The sequence below is a fragment of the Canis lupus genome, chromosome 9 (assembly GCF_011100685.1).
Source record: "Canis lupus familiaris isolate Mischka breed German Shepherd chromosome 9, alternate assembly UU_Cfam_GSD_1.0, whole genome shotgun sequence".
Lineage (NCBI taxonomy): Eukaryota > Metazoa > Chordata > Mammalia > Carnivora > Canidae > Canis > Canis lupus.
This window is the reverse complement of record NC_049230.1, coordinates 18,961,699-18,983,249: the sequence shown is the minus strand read 5'-3', so window position 1 is coordinate 18,983,249 and position 21,551 is coordinate 18,961,699. Positions and strand designations below refer to the sequence as shown.

At 50.3% G+C, this 21,551-nt stretch overlaps 1 protein-coding gene across 3 annotated transcripts; it reads right to left on the bottom strand.

Moving 5' to 3' along the window:
- Positions 1 to 470: 470 nt before the first annotated feature.
- SLC25A39 (solute carrier family 25 member 39) lies at positions 471 to 5,053 on the bottom strand. 3 transcript variants are annotated; one of them, XM_038547112.1, is made up of 12 exons: positions 4,915 to 5,053; positions 3,769 to 3,868; positions 3,576 to 3,635; positions 3,411 to 3,455; positions 3,045 to 3,178; positions 2,636 to 2,703; positions 2,369 to 2,493; positions 2,019 to 2,192; positions 1,577 to 1,686; positions 1,273 to 1,354; positions 1,112 to 1,192; positions 471 to 1,000 (listed from the first exon to the last, which is right to left on the bottom strand). In XM_038547112.1, the coding sequence occupies exons 2-12, from the start codon at positions 3,851 to 3,853 to the stop codon at positions 885 to 887; spliced, it is 1,080 nt and encodes a 359-aa protein (XP_038403040.1). In that variant the 5' UTR covers positions 3,854 to 3,868; positions 4,915 to 5,053; the 3' UTR covers positions 471 to 884. The 3 variants fall into 3 exon arrangements, with proteins under 3 accessions (XP_038403040.1, XP_038403041.1, XP_038403042.1); XM_038547113.1 differs by having other exon boundaries at positions 3,045 to 3,154; XM_038547114.1 differs by lacking the exons at positions 2,636 to 2,703; positions 3,411 to 3,455; positions 3,576 to 3,635; positions 3,769 to 3,868; positions 4,915 to 5,053 and having other exon boundaries at positions 3,045 to 3,133.
- Between the last annotated feature and the right edge of the window lie 16,498 nt (positions 5,054 to 21,551).

The window sequence follows — 21,551 nt, the reverse complement described above, 5'->3', positions numbered from 1 at the left end:
ATGAAGTGACTGTCCAGAGCAGGAGCAAGACATGTAAATGCCTCACTTAACCAGATACTCTTAATTTGCTTAGCCCCCAGCAGAGAAGACCCTGAACATCTTGGGGGCAGGATGGAAGAGGAGACAAGCCCTAGAAGGGCCCTGAGCAATTTAGCTTTGAAGATAATCCATCATCCTGAGCAATTCAGCTTTGGCCCAAAGTTGAGACCCAAAGAAGCAACCTCTATCAAAGTATGCCCTTGGGGCTAGATCTCACCACCCCCCACCCTGGCCCTAACACTACTTGTTGCCCCTTCAACTCTGGGTCCTCACCCTGACCTGGCACTAAGCTGGGGGGGGGGGTCCTCTACATGGGTACCACCTGGGTAGTCAAAGCCAACATCAAGGTCCCTTCCAGGTCTTCTTTGTGCGAATCACTCACCAAGTCCCACTTGCCTCCCCACCCCCAAAACACCCTACAGTCACAGGCACTGGAGAGAAGTTCATCATCTTTAGATTCCAGGAATTAACAGGGATGGGTACAGACTACACCAGGCCCAGGGTTTTGTGGCTCCTGGGAGCAGACCCAGCTACAGCAAACACACAGGAAAACAGTGGGAAGGGAGGGGTCAGTTAGATTTGGTCTTCAACTTGGGGTGGGGGTGGGGGTGGAATAGTGATTATCCTTGGGGCTTGGGAATGTGAAATGGCAGGAAGAAAGCTGTTTTGGGGGGGCCTGCGCAGGCCTAGAGGGGTAGCCCCCTACCCCTGGGGCTCAGAGTTGAGGGGGAAGGGAAATGAGGCCCCTTCCCTCAGTGCTGAGGACAAGGCACTTGGCTCAGTCTCCTTCCACCCACGACCTGTCCCAATCCATGGAAAAGATGGAGTCCTTGTCCCATCTCCTTCTAAGGGCCCAGAGGCTGTTCTCTGTTGAGCCGCTGGAAGAAGCTTTTGCCGAACTCATACGTGCTGATCATGATGGCACAGGAAGGGGCGGCCTTGATGATCCTTGGGAGAAAGCCTGCAATGAGAAGGGGCAGGAGGGTCAGAAGTCAGGGCCCCAGGGGAAGCCCCAATCCTTCCTGAACTTGGGGACACATGCACACACACACGTGAACACACACAGGTTTACCTGCAAAGAGCCCCCTGGTGCCTGACTCAGCCCTGATCCTCCGCAGCAGCAGCCAGGTGGAGTCGGCTCGTGGGGGCGTCACTGCAAATGTGAGGCATGGCCCAGTAAGACCCCACTTGGGCCCCCCCTCCCCCCCGGCCCCACACTAGCCAGAACCTTACCTCTCACAGCCTCCACCGCTCCCAGCGCGACCTGGCGTTGAGTCTTCACCACGTCGAAGGGTAGAGTCAGGATGGCCGCCACCTGGTGCAGTGGGGAGAGAGCTTGTCTCCATTCCCCAAACCCCATACCCTGCATCCAGCCAAGCTCTGCCAACCTTAATTAGGGCTTCCCTGGGGAGGGCGAGCATGCTGCTTGACAGGCAGCTGATGTGCTGCTACTCCAGCACTCTTCTCTTGAGTACCTCTAACAACCCTCAGGCCTCCCAAGGACACAGCTACCAGCCCTACTCCCTGATCAACTCACCGTCCCTGAGATGCCGCCAGCCACAAAGCTCATGCCCACGGATGTCTGGTCTTTTGGCCTGAGCCCACTCAACCAGCTTTTCACCAGCTCATAGTTGAACCAGTACAGGGCTTGGGGGGATGCAGAGGTACACTCATTAGAGTTGAGGGGGCAATGGGGTGGCCCCAAACCTCCCATTTTCCACTACCACACAATGTGACAACTCCTCCCTCCTGGTAATGAGGACTGCCTGCTGTGTGCCAGTTTCTGTAACATGCCCTCTATAGGAATCTTCTCCTGATAAATCCTGGGTGACTACCCTGCCTGCTGGGCCCATTTCACATGATAGTCAAGGCCAAGAAAGGTAACTTTAAAGTCAATAATAGTAAAATCGGGACTTAACCATAGACCTTGTGTGTCATCCAGAGGCTCCCCTACCCCACCCGCTGCACCTGATTCCTACCTGAAAAGGGCACATCCCGAAGGGCAGTGGGGCCCCAGCCTAGCCATAGCGAGCGCCAGCCACCCTGAGCCACAGCTGCTCGGACACAGGCGCCCAGCTCCCGGTAGGACACATGCTGGGCCTGCAGCTTTGTCCGCACCAGCTCCAAGGGGCTGATCACAGTCACGGTGCCCACTAGGAGGAACAGCGGGGCAGGGTCAGCTCACAGGTCCCATCAGCAGCTTTCCCAGGATCCAGGGGCCCAAGAGATCCCTCTACTCGCCAGCTGCCAGATATCAGAACTGGAAGCCAGGACTAGACTCAAGCACGGCTGGGAGTCAGAGAGATCAAGGGCCCAGGGCTATGCTCACAGCGGGCTAGGGCACCAGCCACCATGGGTGCGTAGAGGTCAGAAGTCAGGGCTCGACCACAAAGGAAGGTCTTGAGTTGGTCATATGCAGTGAAGTAGATAGCAGTGGCTGGCACAGTCATCACCCTGAAAGTGTGAACAGATGTCAGCTGAGACTCCCAAAGGCTCTCAACCTCCCAGGCCTCCCCTGCCCCGGCCAGCCCACAGGAGAATAAAGGGTCAAAGCATCTCAGCAGGGAAAAGCAATACACAGGACCCAGATACTCACAAGGTGGCTGGGAGGCCACTCCACAGGGTCCTGGTGCCCTCGTGCCTCACGATCTTCACAAAAGCGTCCTGGCCACGCGGACACCAGCCCAAGGGAGGAAAGAGGAACACGATTAAGCTCTGTGATGGGGCTAACCCAGACTTGGCCCTAACCTGATGCTCTCATTTCTGCCCTGGCAGGAGCCCCTCAGGCTACAGGCATGCAATCTCTCATTTACCTCCAAGCAAACTCCTTCTCACCCTTCAAAACTTCACAGACAGAAGCACTGCCTCAGGGAAGCCCTTCCCAAACCGACTGGACCACCCCTACTTCCTTTGCACCACCCGTTCTTTCCCAGGTCTGCCGTCTGACCAATGTGAATCCCTCAGGAAGGCCTAGAGACCCAGCTGAAGGCACAGCTGCTCCTCACCATGGTGCCAGTGAAGCGGGTAGGGTCCTGAAACCAGGTGGCACAGCGGGCACCATTTGGACACAAGTACAGGGGTTCCAGAACACCATTGCAGTATAGGAGGCACTTCCCTGTGGATTGGAGAGAGGAGGGCACTGGGGAAGGGGAGGGGGGCATTAGGACAACAGTGCCCTAGAACCCTGCAGGAAGGTGTTGAGCCCCATCCCTAGGGGCCGGCAGAGGCAGTGATCCCTGGGTGGACATTCTTGCTCACGAATTTGACCTGAAAGTGTGTTCTAGGGCTGTGGAGCCCTCAGGTCCCCTGGGGAGACTAGGACCCTCCCTCCCCCGGACCATGACAAGCCCCCTATGACTAGGGAAACTCACATTTGGCGTAGGGGAGGCTCCAGAGTCTGGAGGGAGGCATCAGCTCTAAAATACAAGGCAGTCCCTTAAGTCAGAAGAGCCACCTACCTGTCCCAGGGACCCCATCTCTGGAAGATCCATTTTGCCCATGCACCTCCCATGTTGGCTTCAGGGTCAGGCACTCACCACTGGCCATCGAGGGGCGCTGAGACTGCAGGCGTACTTTCACCACGTCCAGGGGTGTCACTGGAGGAGGAGGGCAGGTCTGAAGGCTCCTTTCAGGACCCCATCCCCGAGCCCTCCTCCAGGGCCAAGTCACCTCTAATCTCGGGTCTTCCCCAGCCCCCAGCTACCCGCCTCACACCTCCCCAGATCTTACTGAAGAGGGAGGTGACCACAGCCCCAGTTCCTGAAGCCACCATTTGTTGGAGGGGGCTAATAGCCCCAGGGTCCTGATCAGCCATCTTGCAGCTTCAATTCTGAAAAACAAATAGTCAATTGGACCCCAATTCACAACAGAAATCAGTGGGAGGGGAAGAACCCAGGTGAGGGCACTTTGGGATCTGAACCAGCCCATCACCCCAATTCACTCACTAAATATGAATTCGAGCGATCCTCACAATTCACTTTTTTCTTTTTAAGATTTTATTTATTCATTCATGAGAGACACAGAGAGAGAAGCAGAGACACAGGCAGAAGGAGAAGCAGGCTCCATGCAGGGAGCCAGATGCGGGATTCGATCCCAGGACCCCGGGATCATGACCTGAGCCAAAGGCAGATGCTCAACCACTGAGGCACCCAGGCGTCCCGCAATCACCGTTGAAAGCAGTTACCGTCATCTCTACTTTACCAATGGACAGAGACTCAGAGAGCGGGGATGACCTGAACAAGGTCACTCCGGGAGTAGTTAGGGAGAAAGCTGGAGTAGTTACTCATGCTTAGGAAGCAGTAATGGCTCGCTGCCATTCCCTCATCTGAGCAACACGGAATCCCTGCGTCCCCGTCACGGGGGCAGGCGCCCTGTTTGGCCTCGGGACCCAAAGACCAGGACGCCTGAACCTGCCCCCCTCTCCCCTCACTCGCAAGGCGGGCCCCGTGTGCTCTGAGTCACGGGGCATGGAAGGTGGGGCCGAGCAATGCGGGAAACGTGTAAACAAATCTGATGGCAGGACGGTCGGCTCTCGGGGCTGGAGGCTGGTGCCCGGCCCTCCCCCGCACGCACCCTCCTCGCGAGGCCGGAAGGGCCAGTCCCCCAGGTCTGGATGGAAAGGACAAGCTCTCCGCGCTCTCTCCCCAAGGCAGAGGGCGGGGCTTCGGCCGAGACGGTCGGGAGTTGGTTTGGGAAAACAGACTCTCTCCCGGGCCCTAGGAGAAGCTCCGGCCCCTCGAGCAGGGGACGCCCGGCGGGACCGCCTAGGTCGGCCGGGCGGCTCGCGACTCCCGGCCCCCAGTCCAGCCGGGGTTCAGGTTCCCCGGGACCCCCGGAGGCCCACGTCCGCCCCCACCCCGGCCCAGGTCCACCCACCTGGCTCTAGGCCGGTGCTCGCGCTGCGCGGCGCCCGGGGCCCAGCGGGCCCATGGCCGCTCCGCGGCCGCTGTACGGTCCGCGCGCGCTCGCCGAGCACCAAGGCCGCCTCTGCAGGCACCCGAGCTCGCCCCGCCCCCAGACCGCGCCGCGAGGCCCCGCCCTCCGCCGGCCGACCAGCCGCACACCCGGAGTGCCGCCGGCCCCGCCCACTCGCTGCCTCTCGCGGACCCGCGCCGCGCCCGCGTACCCGCGCAGCTGGTGCCCCGTGGGGGGCGGCCCGGGGCCAGCGCCCCGAGGTCTTGGGTGCCCCTGTCGTGCGTGGCCTGCGGTAGTATCGCACTTAATAGCGCTTTCTCGCAAACTCCATCCTACCGGGACCCCGGCCGAGCGTTGCCCCGGGAGTCCCGGCGCTCCCCCTAACTTCCCAGACCCACGTGGGTAGCGCGCTCTCCCGCTCTTCCTCAGGGTCCTCTGCGGGGAGGCGGGGGCCTGAATCAGTTCTTCCAAGGCCACGGGGCGATCAGATAGTGACGCCTGACACCCGCCGGCTTCCTGCTGAGGTTTTACGACTTAATGACGACCTGCCGAGCGGGAATTACCACTGTCTCCATTTTACGGATAATCGACTGCGATCCCGCTCTGCAACCACGTGGCAAACCGCTGGGTACCGCGGGCGTGCGGGCGGTGGGGTTAGACGAACTGTGACTCGGGCCAGGCAGGCTGGACGGGGGAGGAGGTTGTCCCCGGAGCCAGGAAAGCGGGGTCAGCCGGACTCGATTGAGGCTTAGTCCCACCACCGTGGGACCTTGGGCAAGGTACACCGCCCCTCCGGGCCTCGGGTTCCTCCTCCGCGCTGAGAGGGGATTGAGGAGGGAAGAAGGGGAATGACATTTTTGCTTGCGTTGGTTACTCTCTCAGCGTTACTTCTACGCCCCCAAACTTTAGGAGTATCTTATCATCGGGCTCCTTTTTACAGGAGATGAAACTGAGGCTGGAAGTTAAGTGCCTGGAATTGGAACCGCCCAGGTACTTCACTCTCATCAGCCTGCCTCCCGGGGTGACAGGTGGGCTTAAATCCTGCGCTGACGTCTCTGATCCCGCTTCTCGGGGAGACATCTCTCCCCCACTGCAAGCTCTGCACCTGAGACCCCACCACTTGCCTCGCCTTTAAAGCTTTGGCGCGGTCGTCATTATTTGTCCGAACACAGAAAAGCGAACGCGGGGTGCGAACCTGCGCCTTTAAGAGGGGCCGACCGTGACTTGGACGTCACCAGCTTCTCGGGCTCCAGCCGCCCAGCCATTCGGCGCCCGGGAGGCTAGCACGTGGATCCCGAGGGGCCAACCATCAGCTTTCCCTGAAACCGGTTGTGCGGCTCCGGGAGGCTTACAAGCCGCAGTTTAGCGGCGGGAGAGTGCGAGCTGTAACGCGGGGGGTTAGTGGCCGCTGGGAAAGCGCAGCGGGGAGGCGCCCCTTGCATCCCTTCCCCAGCCAGTGGAGGTCTGAAATGACGGAAAATCCTTTTATAAACTGTATGTTCAGGCGAGAACCCAGCTTCTATTACGGTCTTTCACAGCCTCAAAGTTACGGTTTACCCGAACAGGTTCATAATCCACAGCCAAGAGATGACTCTCCCCATTTTACCGAGGAGGAAACTGAGGGCCTCGAGAACGATGACTCCCCGTGTGTAATGGAACCAAGATCTCTCCCGCGCAACCTGCGTTTTACGAATGAGAAAATGGAGGCCGAAGAGGTCAGATCGCACCAAGGTCACTCGAATGAAAGAGCCAGGATTCAAACCCCCCAACTGCCTGAGTCCCACCACCCCCTACCCCCAACCCATTCTCAACTTGTGTTCTCTGCTCCCTGCAGTGACCTGCTCACCTGTGAAGGTTTTTATGTGCTCTGGCCTCAGGCCTCCAGAACCCCAAGAAATCTAGCCTGTGGGGCTTGTCTCAAGATCAGAGCCCTTGGGAGGCAGGGACCTGGCTCCAATGGATCCCGGCTGTTTCCTGCGGGAGCCGTGCCACCTCTAACAAATATCTTAATGCCTGTAAGCCCGAGTTCCACCACTTTATAAAATGAGCTGATGGGGAAAATAATGCACCCACCTCACAGGCAATATGTGCGGATTTAATGAGCTAATAGCTGTAAAGTGTTTAGACCCTTGTCTATCATGTGGCAAACACTCAGGTGACTATTATTATTATGGTCATCATCTTTATTATTGATTCACCGCCACCACCACCACCACCACCTTGGAAAGTTATGGAAAAGGCCTTTAGAGCAACCAGATTCTGGTCCTACCTCTGACTCCAAATGCAGGCACAGATAAGTAATAATTCCTTACACCCCTTCCCGCCCAGAGCCAAAATCATACAGCTGCAAATAAGTGGTCGGAAACAAAACCTGGTGACTTCTGAGCCTCAGTTTCCCCCACAGTAGAATAAGGGGCTTACATTCCATTTCTGGTGTTCTTGCAATAAGGATGTCTTTGAGATTTGTCACTGCACCTGTTTCCTTATCTGAAAATAAGGACGATGTCACTCATCCCGCCTGACTTGCAGACTCCTAGCTAAAAGCACATCTGTGAAAGCCATGTGAAGAGTCATCAAATGGTTCTGTGGCCCTTGTCAGGACCTCAGAGATGATCAACTCACAGTCCCTGCCTTCCACCACAGGAAAATGCTTTGAGGCATCATTGGTGTGACCAAAGCCCAGTCCCATGGCAGCAGTCTGGGCAGGTGGGAGAGGTTATCTGTGAGCTATGAGGCACCCCTGGAGCTGGTGGACACATCTCCCAAGGTTAGTCCTAGCAGTTGCAGAGGGGAAGCAGGAACCTTGAGATACCGATGAAGCTCTGGAGCCCTGGCTAGACTTGCCTTCTCAGAGGAACAAGCTCAGAGACCTGAGGAGAAAGTGGCACTTAGCCATGGTTCACACTGCAAGCACTCAGTGGTCCTTCCAGAGACACCATGTGGCCCCATGTGGCCCTCACTGGCCACCTCATCAGATGGAAAAACAGAAACTCCTTTCAATTGTAAAAGAGGAGCAAATGATACCAGTCCCAGGAGCTGTGGGGACTGATGGACAAGTCCTTGCCTGGCGCCGGGGGAAGAACATAAATGGAAGGTAGTTTATTGTGAGACTGAATTCTTCCCCAGCAAGCCCAGTGGCAGGACAGTGTCCCCTCCCACCCCCTCCCCAGCTTGAACCCCCAGAACCTAGGAAGACATGTGTAGGGCCTGAATAGTGCTTAGCTCCTTTCCATGGACCCCCCCCCCCCCCCCCCCCAGCACCTGCGAGTTCACGGCCAGTGCAGTCCCCACCTAAAGCTGCCTTCCTGGAGGCCAGGCCCACAGCTGCAGAACCACCTAGCTGGAAGGAGAGAAACCCAAACTCCAGGCCCAGGGCTAAATGTCAAGTCAGAGTTTTGATTGGAGCTCGAGGGCAGGGAGGGGTGGGTGAGATACAGAAAGCTGTACTGGGCCTATTAGAGAAAACTGAGTGAGGCCTGTACAGTAGATACTGCTTCATCAATGTTGAATTTCTTTTTTTAAAAAATTTTTTTTTTTTAATTTTTTATTTATTTATGATAGGCACACAGTGAGAGAGAGAGAGGCAGAGACACAGGCAGAGGGAGAAGCAGGCTCCATGCACCGGGGAAGCCCGACGTGGGATTCGATCCCGGGTCTCCAGGATCGCGCCCTGGGCCAAAGGCAGGCGCCAAACCGCTGCGCCACCCAGGGATCCCCAATGTTGAATTTCTTGAGCGTGATAACCAGACTGTGGTTTTGCAGGAGAATGTCCTTGTTCCTCGGAAATGCACACTGCAGTGTTTAGGGTTGAATGCCTGTAACTTAGTCTCAAATGGTTCTGCAAAAATAAAGAGAGATAAAGCCAATGTAGCAACATGTGAACAATGAGTGAATCAAGGTGAAGGGTATATGGGGGCTCATTGTATCATTCTTGCGATTTTTCTGAGGTTTTTAGTTTTCAAAACAAGTCCGTGGGGAAAGGGATTTCACTCTCTGAAATACTTAAAGAATCAAAAAGCAACAAAGCTTTTTTTTTTTTTTTTTTCCAGGATTAAAAAGGTATCTGTAATAACTAGGATCAACCCACCTGGGAAAGGATGTCTCTACTCACCTTCATCCCCATGCCCAGCCACACCCATGGCCTGAGAGGGTGGGTTGGGGAGCTTCTGGACACCCAAGACTTCATTGAGAGGATCCTGGGTGTGGTCTGAGGAGGTGGCCCCCAGAGGGTAAGGGTCCTCTCTAAGACCTTCCAGAATTGGGGCACCCCTGGTGGCTCAGTGGTTTAGCACCACCTTCAGCCTAGGGCGTGATCCTGGAGACCCAGGATCCAGTCCCATGTCAGGCTTCCTGCATGGAGCCTGCTTTTCCCTCTGTGTCTCTCATGAATAAACAAATAAAATCTAAAAAAAAAAAAAAAAGATCTTCCAGAATTCTCTCCCTCCACCCCTTCCCCTTCCCCCAGCCTGACCCCCAGAGCTCTGGAGACAGACTCCTTCCTGCTCTGCTGGAGAAATGTGAATTAATCTACTTTACTTCTGTGGAAGGCAGATTTGGCTATAACTATGAAAATTCCAGGGCACCTGGGTGGCTCAGTGATTGAGCGTCTGCCTTTGGCTCAGGGCATGATCCAGGGTCCTGGGATGGAATCCCACATCAGGCTCCTCACAGGGAGCCTGGTTCTTCCTCTGCCTATGTCTTTGCCTCTTTCTGTGTGTCTCTCATGAATAAATAAAATCTTAAAAAATAAAATAAAAAATAAAATAAAATAAAATAAAATAAAATAAAATAAAATAAAATAAAATTCCAAATGCCCAAACCCGGTGACCCAGCCAGGCCACTTCTAAGAACTCTGCTAAGGGGCATTCAGCAGCAGGAAACAACACCCCAACTGTGCAGTCGCTGTAGCCTTGTTTGTAACAGTGGAATGGCATCGACAGGGAACTGAGTGACAGTACCTCCACATGACGAATACCACTAATCTGGAAAGAGACGCAGAGCTCCACATTATGATGTAAAACAATCTCAGAGATAGAGTTAAATTAAAAAGCAGGGCTCTGGTGCTGGCTAGTTGATTTCGACCGAAGCGCTACCGCCCCCTAGGGGACGTCTTGTAAATTTATGAGCTGTTAGTAGTCAAGATTGGAGCCCCTGGCCTGTGATAGATGGCAGGCCAGGGATGCTAAATATCCTTTAAAGTGTAGGACACCCTGAACAAAAAATTGTCCAGTACGCCACTCAGTTTTCCTTTGTCTCTCTGGCCAACCACATACATTAGAAACGTGTTCATAATGATCTGACCTGGAGGCTAGCTCTATTCCACCCACATCTTTTTTTTTTAATGCTTTTAAAATATATTGAATTTTCCAGGAATAAATCTACCATGCAGTCCTACAGAAGATTTGACTTTGTCTCTATTAGAATTTTATCAAGAATAATTCACTATTTCAGAAAATCTTTTCTCCATGGCCGCCGCCTGGCCCACGTGAGCTGAGCTGCTAACCGGACACTCCAGCACCAAGTTGACATTCACGGTTCTCCATTGCCAGTGAATCATACACGTTTGCAAGCTTCTGTTCCCTCGTGGACTCAAGCCTCAGCTTTCACATACAGAAATGCATATTATTTTATTATAAACTCACTTTCCTTTTATTTTTCCTTTCTATACATTTCTAAAAACACTGTGCATAGGAAAATTATATTATCTTTGTTTTTTTTTAATTTTTATTGATTTATGATAGGCACACAGTGAGAGAGAGAGAGAGGCAGAGACACAGGCAGAGGGAGAAGCAGGCTCCATGCACCGGGAGCCCGACGTGGGATTCGATCCCGGGTCTCCAGGATCGCGCCCTGGGCCAAAGGCAGGCGCCAAACCGCTGCGCCACCCAGGGATCCCCTATCTTTGAATTTCAATTCTAAAAATCTGTTAGAGTACAAAACATATGTTACCAACTGCTGACTTAGGGTCAGATTCTATTGAGAACCTCAGAAGGGACTGTGATCTCACCAAGTACATAGGATCCAGTCCCCTAGTAGTGACATGGCCTCCTGTAGGCTGCAAGTTCTACTTCTCAGTGCTATCTGGAGAACTTGGGCCCCTGGACCAGAGTGAGCACACTGGAGCTAAGGGCTGGTTGCTGTGGCCCAAATGGAGGAGGAGCTGTTCCAGTGAGGAAGTGGGGCCTGGACCAAAGGTCTGGCTGGCGGGCATCTCCTTTTTTTGATTTGAGTGTTTTTCTCTGTTTTTTTTATTTTTATTTTTTTTTTTTAGCTATTTTTGAATATTTGTTTTGTGCCAAATAGTGTTGTAGGCACAATAGTATTGATACAGCAGAGAACAAGTCACGTAAGGCCCCTGCTCACACTTTCTGGTGCAGGAGATTGCAAACAGAGGAATAAATAAGACAATTGCAGACTGCGCGGGATTCCTGAGGGCAATACGACAGACGGGTAATGTGACAGAGGGGGCCTGAGCCAGCCCAGAGAGAGGGAGAACTAGGGGGTCAGGGAGAACCAGGGGTTAGGAGCACTGATGGAGACTGACCCCCATGTGAGGGGTCCAAGGGGAGGGTGGGGCAGGCTCCGCCAAAAGGAAGTGTGCTGGGATCCCTGGGTGGCTCAGAGGTTTGGCGCCTGCCTTCTGCCCAGGGCATGACCCTGGAGTTCCGAGATCGAGTCCCACCTCGGGCTCTTTGCATGGAGCCTGCTTCTCCCTCTGCCTCTCTCTCTCTCTCAATGTGTCTCTCAGGAATAAATGAATAAAATCTTAAAAAAAAAAAAAAAAAAAAAAGGAAGTGCCCAGATGAGGGGGAAAGGATTTCCTAGAAACTTCCAAGGAAGGAGTATTGTGATGGGCACAAATACAGGCTCCAGGGCATACCTGGATTCAATTCCTGACTTCACCTTTGCCCAACTACAGGGCCAGTAAAGTTGGTTAATCTCTGGGCCTTTCTTCCTTCATTGTAAGGCAGGGTTCATAACTGTACCTACCTAGCATGGTTATGTTAAAGATTAAAGGAGAACCTTGTACAGAACCTGGCACAAAGTGAAGCTTTGATAAAACATTAGCAGAACCCACTTTTCAATTTTTTAAAGAGTTCATTTATTTATTTATTTCAGACAGAGAGAGAGAGAGAGAGAGTGCGCAAGTGCACACCTGCACGAGCGGGAGGAGGGACAGAGGGAGAGGAAGAAGCAGACTCACACAGGACCTTGAGATCAGGACCTGAGCCAAAGGCAGATGCTTAACCAACTGAACCAACTAGGTGCCCTAGGACCCACTTTTAAGATTTTTATTTATTTATGAGAGACACACAGAGAGAGGCAGAGACATAGGCAGAGGGAGAAGCAGTTTCCTCACGGAGAGCCCCATGCAGGACTTGATCCCGAGACTCTGAGACCACACCCTGAGTGGAAGGCAGATGCTCAACCACTTGAGCCACCCAGGCATCCCTCTAGGACCCACTTCTTTAAAAAACTGAAATCAAGTACACCAGCAACCACCATAGCATAAAAGATTGAGTCAAAGTCCCCCAAAGTGCACTTGAGTCCAGATTTCTCTGCTACCTTATTGGAGGAATTTATGGCTTTTCTGTTTCTTTCTTTTTTTTTTTAAGATATTACTTATTTATTCATGAGAGAGAGACAGGCAGAGGGAGAAGCAGGCTCCATGCAGAGAGCCCAATGTGGGACTCGATCCCAGGACTCCAGGATCATGCCCTGGGCTGAAGGCAGGTGCTAAACCACTGAGCCACCCAGGGATCCCTGGGCCTCTGTTTCTTCATCTTTTTTTTTTTTTTAAGATTTTATTTATTTAGTCATGAGAGACACAGAAAGAGAGAGGCAGAGACACAGGCAGAGGGAGAAGCAGGCTCCATGCAGGGAGCCCGACGTGGGACTTGATCCCAGAACTCCAGGATCACGCCATGGACTGAGGGCAGATGCTCAACCGCTGAGCTACCCAGGGATCCCCTTTCTTCATCTTTATAATAGACTATTCCTGGTCTTGCTTCCCTTAAGGAGTCCTGAGTGGTTAAGACAGATGAGATGTGTAAATGGGATGTGTGACCAGGAAAGGGTGCTGGGGCCAGGGAGGGGGCGCTTCCATCCACCCCTTCTGCTTTCCTTGCCACTCTTCTCCCCCTAGGCTCCTGGAGGTGACTGTGACTTCACCTCTTTGAGCTGTCTGGTTTTCTTACCTAGACACTGGCCTGGCACTTCAGAGATAGATCATCAGATTAACAAGAGGAACCCCTTTGATGTCCTAAGAAGAATTCCATTTCTAATGTGCCAGTTTACAAGGCCTCTTGGCTTCCATCATTCATTTGAACCTCACATGACTGTGTAAGGGGCACATGGGGGTTATTGTGTGCCCATTTTACAGAGGAGGAAACTGAATCTTGGAGGAGCTAAGTGACCTGTCCAAGTACCTTGAAGCAAATATTTCTTGGCCCCTACAGGGTCTGCCTGGAGAAGGGACAGAAGCACTCAGAGGGGTGGAAGGGCTGGGCTGAGCTGGTGTCAGCATCCAGTGGAGCCTGATGTGGGATCTGAATGACTTGGACTCAGTACTGACTCCACCACTTCAGAGCCAGGTAACCCTGGACAAGGCCCACAGTGTCTCAAAGCTCTGTGAGCTGGAGACACTACCCTGCAGTGTTGTTATAAGAACTCAGTGAGGGATGCCTAGGTGGCTCAGTTGGTTGAGCGGCTGCCTTTGGCTCAGGTCATGAGCTCGGGATCTTGGGATCCAGCCCCAGGCATTGCATGTCAAGCTCCCTACTCAGTAAAGAGTCTGCTTCTTTTTTTTTTTTTTTCAAGAGTCTGCTTCTCTCTCCCTCTGCCCCTCCCCATTCCCACTTTTGTGAGTGCTCTCTCTCAAATAAATAAATAAAATCTTTAAAAAAAAAGAGCAAGAAAAGAACTCACTGAGCTAGTACAGAGTAGGCATTCAAAACACTGTCCTAATTCTTCTTTCCACTCTGCCCCCAGGTCTCTAAGCTCATTATCCTCCCAGCTCTAATGATCAATGAGTCAACAACCCAAACACTCCTTCCATTTCCACAGTCAACCTGTCCACTTGCTGCCCTTGACAGAAGCCAGGCTTCAATTCCTGGAGTTCCCCTGCTGTGCACCAACCAGTAGGCATAGCTGCCCCCAGGAGATTCTCAAGTTCAGAAAAGGCACACGGTGGGAAGCGTACTCCAGGTACCCATAGGGAGTTGTGACACTGGCCAGACCACCAACAGGTCTCAGCTTTTCCCAGGCCTCGCAGCTCAGGGGGCACCCGACTCCCAGAGCAGGAACAGGGTATCCTGACCTGTGGGCCCAGGACCTGCCCCCTAGGAAAGCCTGGGAAGGGTTTGGAGGACCTGTGCCCCTGTCTTGGGTTTGGCTGGATTCCTTTTTTCACCCCAGTGGAATCAGATTTTATATCACGGATTTTGTAAATTTGAATAGGAAAATGAATGCCGTGGTCCTGAATAAATGCAGTTTGGTTGTCAAAATTCTTTTTAAAAAGATTTTATTTATTTATTTATTTATTTATTTATTTATTTATTTATTTATTTATTTAAGAGAGAGAGAGCATGGTGGAGGGAGAAGGAGAAGCAGACTCCCCACTGAGTAGGGAACCCAATGCAGGGCTCCACCCTGGGACCCAGAGATCACAGCCTAAGCCAAAGGCAGCTGCTTAACCAACTGAGCCACCCAGGTGTCCCAAAAGTTCTTTCAAACATAAGTGTGATGGAGAAGGAAATGAGAGTTTATTGAGGAAGGACTGTGTGTGTGTGTGTGTGTGTGAGAGAGAGAGAGAGAGAGAGAGAGAGAGAGAGAGACTTTACATAGATGTTATTGCATTCTATCCTCCTGAACTCCCCAGTAGGTGATTACAGTTACTCTATCACATTTAGGCTCAAAGAAACAAGCCAAAGTCACCCAGCAGGTACGAGTCAGAACTGGAATTTGAGATCAGCAGGTGATGACAAGGTCCTGCCGCTGCTCAGATCTCAGCCCATTGTCCAGGTTTCCAGGAAAGAGCTGACTCCTATACCCTGGCACCCACCACCTGCCTGTCCCAGAGGCCACTCTGCCTTCCTGGAGACTCGCTGGCATAAGTCCCTGCCCTCACCCAGAAGTTCATCTCCAGATCATCCCACTGCTCTCAAAATATGAGAAGCTGACACTTTAACTCAGAAATGTGCCCCGCTCTCCTATAGGAGGCAGATGCTGACTCCACATCTGAATGGGAGAAGAGGAGTCAGCCCCTCCTATCCTGTCTCACTGCCACCCCGACCCCATCTCAGAGGGACTGATCCTTCTGCGACCTCGGCCCTTGTCTGGCTGAGAGAACTGGATGGTTTTCCATCTCAGCCTCTCCCCCCAGCACAGGAGTCAGGCCCAGGGGGGACAGAGTTCTGGACAGTGGGCCAGTAGGGTGGGATGGGGAGTGCAGCCCCAGTGGGGATCCAGGGGAGTTTCTGGAAGGAGAGACCTGGAGCCCAGGGCTAGGGAGGAGAGAGTGAGGTGGGCTGAGGGGCAAGGGGGGCAGTCTCCTAACTAAAGTTGAGGAGTTGCTAGGAGGGCCTAAGGGGAAGAATCACCAAGATGGGGGCAGCTTTGTTAATGGAGCATGCACCTGGTTCAGGTTCTGTGCCGAGGGCCTGCAGGCATTACTTCACTCCATGCAGGGAACTGCTTCAATCTCAAAGTCTGCGATGTCCAGACCAGGATGCTGCTGCAGAGCTTACATTGAGTCATGCAGCTCGCAAGAGGAAGAGCTGCTGGAGAATAGTTTCTTCGCTGAGTACTGGGTTCCTCATTCCATAAAAAGAGGCGTGAGTGAGGTGAGAGGTTCTCAGACCTCAGCCATCTGCAGCTGCAAAAGTTCCCCCAAGTGATTCCAACGGATAGACAGCTGGGGCTGAGAACGTGGGCTAGCAGATCCCCAGAGGCCTCTCCAGCCAGCGCCTCTGCAGAGCCAAATAATCTGCTTCCTCCACCTGCCTTCTCATCCTCCATTCATCCCTCTCATCTTCTCCCTCCCATCCTGCAAGTACCCCACAGCTGGATTTAAGGGTACTGCCCAGCATCATTCTCCCCAGGGCCAGTGGAGTTGCCACCATTCACTGTAGACTCAGAATTTCCCAGTGGACGGGGAGCAGAGTGGTGCTCAGATGAATATGAAGAGCCCAGAGACAAAGCGAGAATTCCAAAATGCACTCTGATTTAGAAATGCGAGGGAAACTCACAGAAGAAATTTGAAAGGGTTTGAAAGTGGGTGTCTAGGATAGGAAGAAAGGACAAGAGTGATGCTTTGTGTTATAATTTGATTAACATTTATTTACATGTTAGTTTTGTTTAAAATAATAGTTGATTTGAGGCTCCTGGCTGGCTCAATCACTGGAACATGCGATCTTGATCTCAGGGTCATGAGTTCGAGTCCCATGTTGGGCGTAGAGATTACTTTTTAAAAAAATAGTAATTGACTAAAACACAACAACAAGGAAAGTGGCCTGCCCAGCAGCACTGGGCAAGTTCGCAGCCTATGCTGGGACAGGAACCTGAGTCTCCTGATTTCATCTAGTACCTCTGTTGCCAAATATCCTCCCACAGCCTCTGGCCAGGTTACTAGCCCAGTCCCAAATCCCCTCCCCCACACCACCCAGACAGCTTGGAGGACCCAGCACAGCCCCACAGCCTCACCAGTCAGGTGCCTGATGATGAGGGCAAGCGCGGACGATTGCTCACCCCAAGGTGACTCAGGCAGGAAGGGGAAGGAGTAGGTGTGAGTGAGAAGAGGCTGTTTCTGTGCCCTCACTCCAACCTTAGTCCTCAGGGCTTTCAGATTTAGCAGATAAAATGCAAGATGCTCAGTTAAATGTGAATTTCAGATATACAATGAATACTTAGGTGTAAATATGTCTCAAATAGTGCATGAGACATACTTTCCCTAAACAAAATTCATTTCTGGTTTGATTAAAATTTAAATGGACATCTTACGTTTGAGCTGACAACTCAGGATCTTGGGGGGAAAGGCCCCTGTGACTCTTTCCATGGGGGTGAGAACAGTAACTCTGAATGAAGAAAACCCGATGGGGCAATTGGAAGAACCGGGGAGAGGCTGAGAGAAGTGGAAGGAAGGAGGGAGAAGGAAGCTGCCCTATCCTTTACCCAGACCACTACTTCTGAAAGCAGCCCTGGGGCTGACCTGGAGGCATATCTCAGCCAGGGAGACACATCCAGAGGGCCTCTCCATGCCAGACTTCTCAGTGAAACCTTTCAGTACTTTTGGTGCCTCAATACTGGCATCTGAGGTCATCCAGCTGGGGCTGTAGTAGGAATAGAAACAGACCATATTTATAGAAGAACATATTTTTAACTTCTTAAGCCAGAGGAGGGGGGAAAGGCAGAAACCATAAAAGAAAAAGATTGATCACTGGATTTCAGATGGCATAACAGCAACACAATTTCTGATTACAAAAGAAACCACAAACAATGATAAAAGAGAAATGATTGATTCAGAGGAAATATTTACAATATATATAATATCCAGAATATACAAAGAGTTCCCACAGTTCAACAAGAAAAAGAAAAACATTGAAGAAAAATAAACAAAAAATAATGTGTTATTTTATGTGTTAGTTTTATGTGGGTGTTTGTGGATGAAATTTACATTTGAATCAATAAATTTTGGCTAAAGCAAGTTGCCCTCCTAATGTGGGCAGGCCTCATCCAGTCAGTTGGAAGCCTGAATATAACATTTAAAAAACTGGCCTTTCCAACCAAGGAGAAATTCTCCAGTGACTGCCTTTCAACTTCATCTGCACCATTGGCCCTTTTGAGTCTCCAGCCTGCTGGCCCACACTGTAGATTTTGGACTTGTTAGCTTCCGTAATCACATGAGCCAATTCCTTTTAATAAATTTATTTCTGCATATCTTTCAATTGGTTCTGTTTCTCTGGAGAACCCTCATAAAAATAAGAATAGGCAATTCACAAAAGAAATACATACGCATAATAAGCATATGAAAAAAGTGCTCAGGGATCCCTGGGTGGCGCAGCTGTTTGGCGCCTGCCTTTGGCCCAGGGCGCGATCCTGGAGACCCAGGATCGAATCCCACATCGGTTCCCGGTGCATGGGGCCTGCTTCTCCCTCTGCCTGTGTCTCTGCCTCTCTCTCTCTCTGACTATCATAAATTAAAAAAAAAAAAATTATATAAAAGAAAAAAGTGCTCAGCTTCCTTAGAGATCAAGGAAACACAGATAAAACAATCTGGAATATCTCTTGTCATTAGATTGGCAAAACTAACTTCCTTCCTTCTTTCTTTCTTTCCTTCCTTTATTTATTTGTAAACTTATTTATTTATTTATTTTAAATTTTAATTTATTTATGATAGTCACACACAGAGAGAGAGAGGCAGAGACACAGGCAGAGGGAGAAGGCAGGCTCCATACACCGGGAGTCTGACGTGGGATTCGATCCCGGGTTTCCAGGATCACGCCCTGGGCCAAAAGCAGGTGCTAAACCACTGCGCCACCCAGGGATCCCTGTAAGTTTATTTACAAAAGTAATCTCTACACCCAACATGGTGCTCAAACTCACCCCCCTGAGATCAAGAGTTGCGCACTCTTCTGACAGAGCCAACCAGGCACCCCTGGCAAAACATCTTTTAAAATGGCATATTCAGGGTGCCTGGGTGGCTCAGTTGGTTAAGTGTCCAAATCTTGACTTTGGCTCATGATCTCAGAGTCATGAGATCGAAACCCACGTCAATCTGCACACTCAATGAAGAGTCTGCTTGAGATTCTCCCTCTCCCTCTGCCTGGACCCCCTGCTGATACACACCTTAACGCTCTCTTTTAAATAAATAAATAAAAATATTTTGAAAAACAAACAAAATGGGAAGCCTGAGTAGCTCAATGGTTGAGTGTCTGCCTTTGGCTCAGGGTGTGATCCTGGAGTCCCTGGATCGAGTCTCACATCGGGTTTCCTGCATGGGGCCTGGTTCCCCCTCTGCCTGTGTCTCTGCCTCTTTCTCTGTGTCTCCCATGAAAAAATAAATTAAATCTTTAAAAAAATAAATAGGGATCCCTGGGTGGCGCAGCGGTTTGGCGCCTGTCTTTGGCCCAGGGCGTGATCCCGGAGACCCGGGATCGAATCCCACATCGGGCTCCCGGTGCATGGAGCCTGCTTCTCCCTCTGCCTGTGTCTCTGCCTCCCTCTCTCTCTCTCTGTAACTATCATAAATAAATTAAAAAATAAATAAATAAATAAAATAAATTAAAAAATAAATAAACTGGCATATTTAATGTTCATGACTGTATGGGAAATAAGTTCCCCCAAATACGGCAACTGGGAGTGTAAATTGGAAAAACTTTAAAACAACTTGGCATTCACATTTCAAATATGCATACCCTTTATTCAGCAATATTGCTTTTAGGGATTTAACCCCCACATGTGCACTCAGAGACATATTCACACATACTTATTGTAGAATTATTTGTAACTGCAAAAAAAATGGAAACACACAAAAGTCTATTTAATGAGACCGGTTAAGTAAACTATGTAACATCTATAGTGTGGAATACTTGGCAACTGTCAAACTGATAAATAAATGTAAAGATATCCCATGTTCATGAATAGGAAAACTTAATATTGTTATTCTGGCAATACACCCCAAATTAGCCTGTAGATTTAGTGCATTCCCTACCAAAATTTCAGCTGTCATCTTTGCAGAAATTGATCCTAAAATTCATATAGAAATTTGAAGGACCCAGCATAGCCAAAACAATTTCAAAAAAGAAGTTGGAGGATCCACTCTTTCAGTTTCAAAACTTGCTACAATATTATAGTAACCAAGGGATGCCTGGGTGGCTCAGTGGTTGAGCATCTGCCTTCGGCTCAGGTCATGATCCCGGGGTCCTGGGATCCAGTCCTGCATCGACTCCATTCAGGGAGCCTGCTTCTCCCTCTGCTTATATCTCTTCCCCTCTCTGTCTGTCTCTCATGAATAAATCTTTAAAAAAAAAAACTGTAGTAGGGGATCCCTCGGTGGCTCAGCAGTTTAGTGCCTGCCTTTAGCCCAGGGCGTGATCCTGGGGTCCCAGGATCGAGTCCCACATCAGGCTCCCTGAATGGAGCCTGCTTCTCACTTTGCTTGTGTCTCCACCTCTCTCTCTCTCTCTCTCTGTCTCATGAATGAATAAATAAAATCCTTAAAAAAACTATAGTAATCAAGACAATGTAGTACTGGCATGAGGACATATACATCAATGGAAAAGAATTGAGAGTCCAGAAATAAACCCTCACAGTTACAGTCAATTAATTTTATCAAAATTAAAAATCACAAGGCCTGGCCAAAGGGAGTTGGGTGGGCACAGGGACGGGGAAAATGGGCATGGACCCTTTGATGTCATATTTCTTTGTGACTCTGAAGTCTGCTTATTTTCAGTCCTCTCTATTCAAAAAAAAAAAAAAAAGGATGCACCCTTCTTAAAAGCAAAAAGCAGAGGGAGAGAGATTCCTAAATTAGAGGGTTTAAGGACACTAGAGTGTTTCTTGAGGAATGCGAGAGATGTTCTGCAGTCCTCAGAAGAACTGTACCCTTTCCACTAAAGTGGAATTTCACTGCACCCATTTGACAGGTAAATACCTTTTGTTTAATAAATATGTTTCACATTTCTTTGCCATAGCAATCAGAGTAATTGCATCTGATTCATATTTTCCTAAAGCTTAGGCTCACACCTTGACTATTAATTATCTTGTCCTTTGAGAGTGAAGCCTACAAGGCCCATCAGCTCATCCAGGACTGTTTGCCCCTACATCCAATGTCTCCAGGATGTTGAGCTTCTAAGTCCATCAGTCTGCCTTTTGCATTTTATTCCTGTTAAATGCTTTTAATCCTTGCTAAACTCAAAGTGATTGCTTTTCCTCTGATCTTTCTATAATCTATGGTTGCTTGGAAATCAGATAACATTCATTAAAAATATCTGAACTATATGGGGCACCTGGCTGCCTCAGTCAGTAGAGCATACAACTCTTGATCTCAGGGTCATGAGTTTGAGCCCTATGTTGAGTGTGTGTGTGTGTGTGTGTGTATGCACATACATGTATGAAATAAGAGAAAGACGCTATATGAAGGAAACTTTGAGTTCTCTCACAGAGACAGAGAGAACAGAGACAGTTTATGATTCTATTGAGAGAGTTTAGTGAGAGTTTCTTAACCTCAGTACTACTCATTTTGGGAAGAATAATCTTTGTTGTGGGAGTGTCCTTTGCATTGTGGGATGTTTAGCAGCATCCCTGGCCTCTGCTTGCTAGATGCCCAGAGGACCTCGCCCTAGTTGTGACAACCCAGAATATCTCCGCACACTGCCAAATATCCCTGATGGGCAAATCACTCCTTTCAGGATACTTTTCAGGGATACTTGTATCAATCACTCTAGTTTTTTTCCCTGTGTTTATTTTTTATGGTTCTGTGCAGTTGCGGTTAATATGTTCATTTATAGATTATCCTAACATTTCATGAAAAATGTGTGTGCCCATACTTTATTAATGGAAGCATAAATGGGACCTCCCCTTGCCTCAGGATACTCAGG

Bases quoted from the DNA above. Each gene is read 5' to 3' on its own strand.
- SLC25A39 (XM_038547112.1), bottom strand. From the start codon at position 3,853: ATGGCTGATCAGGACCCTGGGGCTATTAGCCCCCTCCAACAAATGGTG. The intron at 3,179-3,410 runs GTGAGTTTCCCT...CCCCTTCCCCAG, and splicing joins GAGCCTCCCCTACGCCAAAT to TGCCCTCCTCTCTCCAATCC. The intron at 2,193-2,368 runs GTGAGCATAGCC...TGTTCCTCCTAG, and splicing joins GGCTGGTGCCCTAGCCCGCT to TGGGCACCGTGACTGTGATC.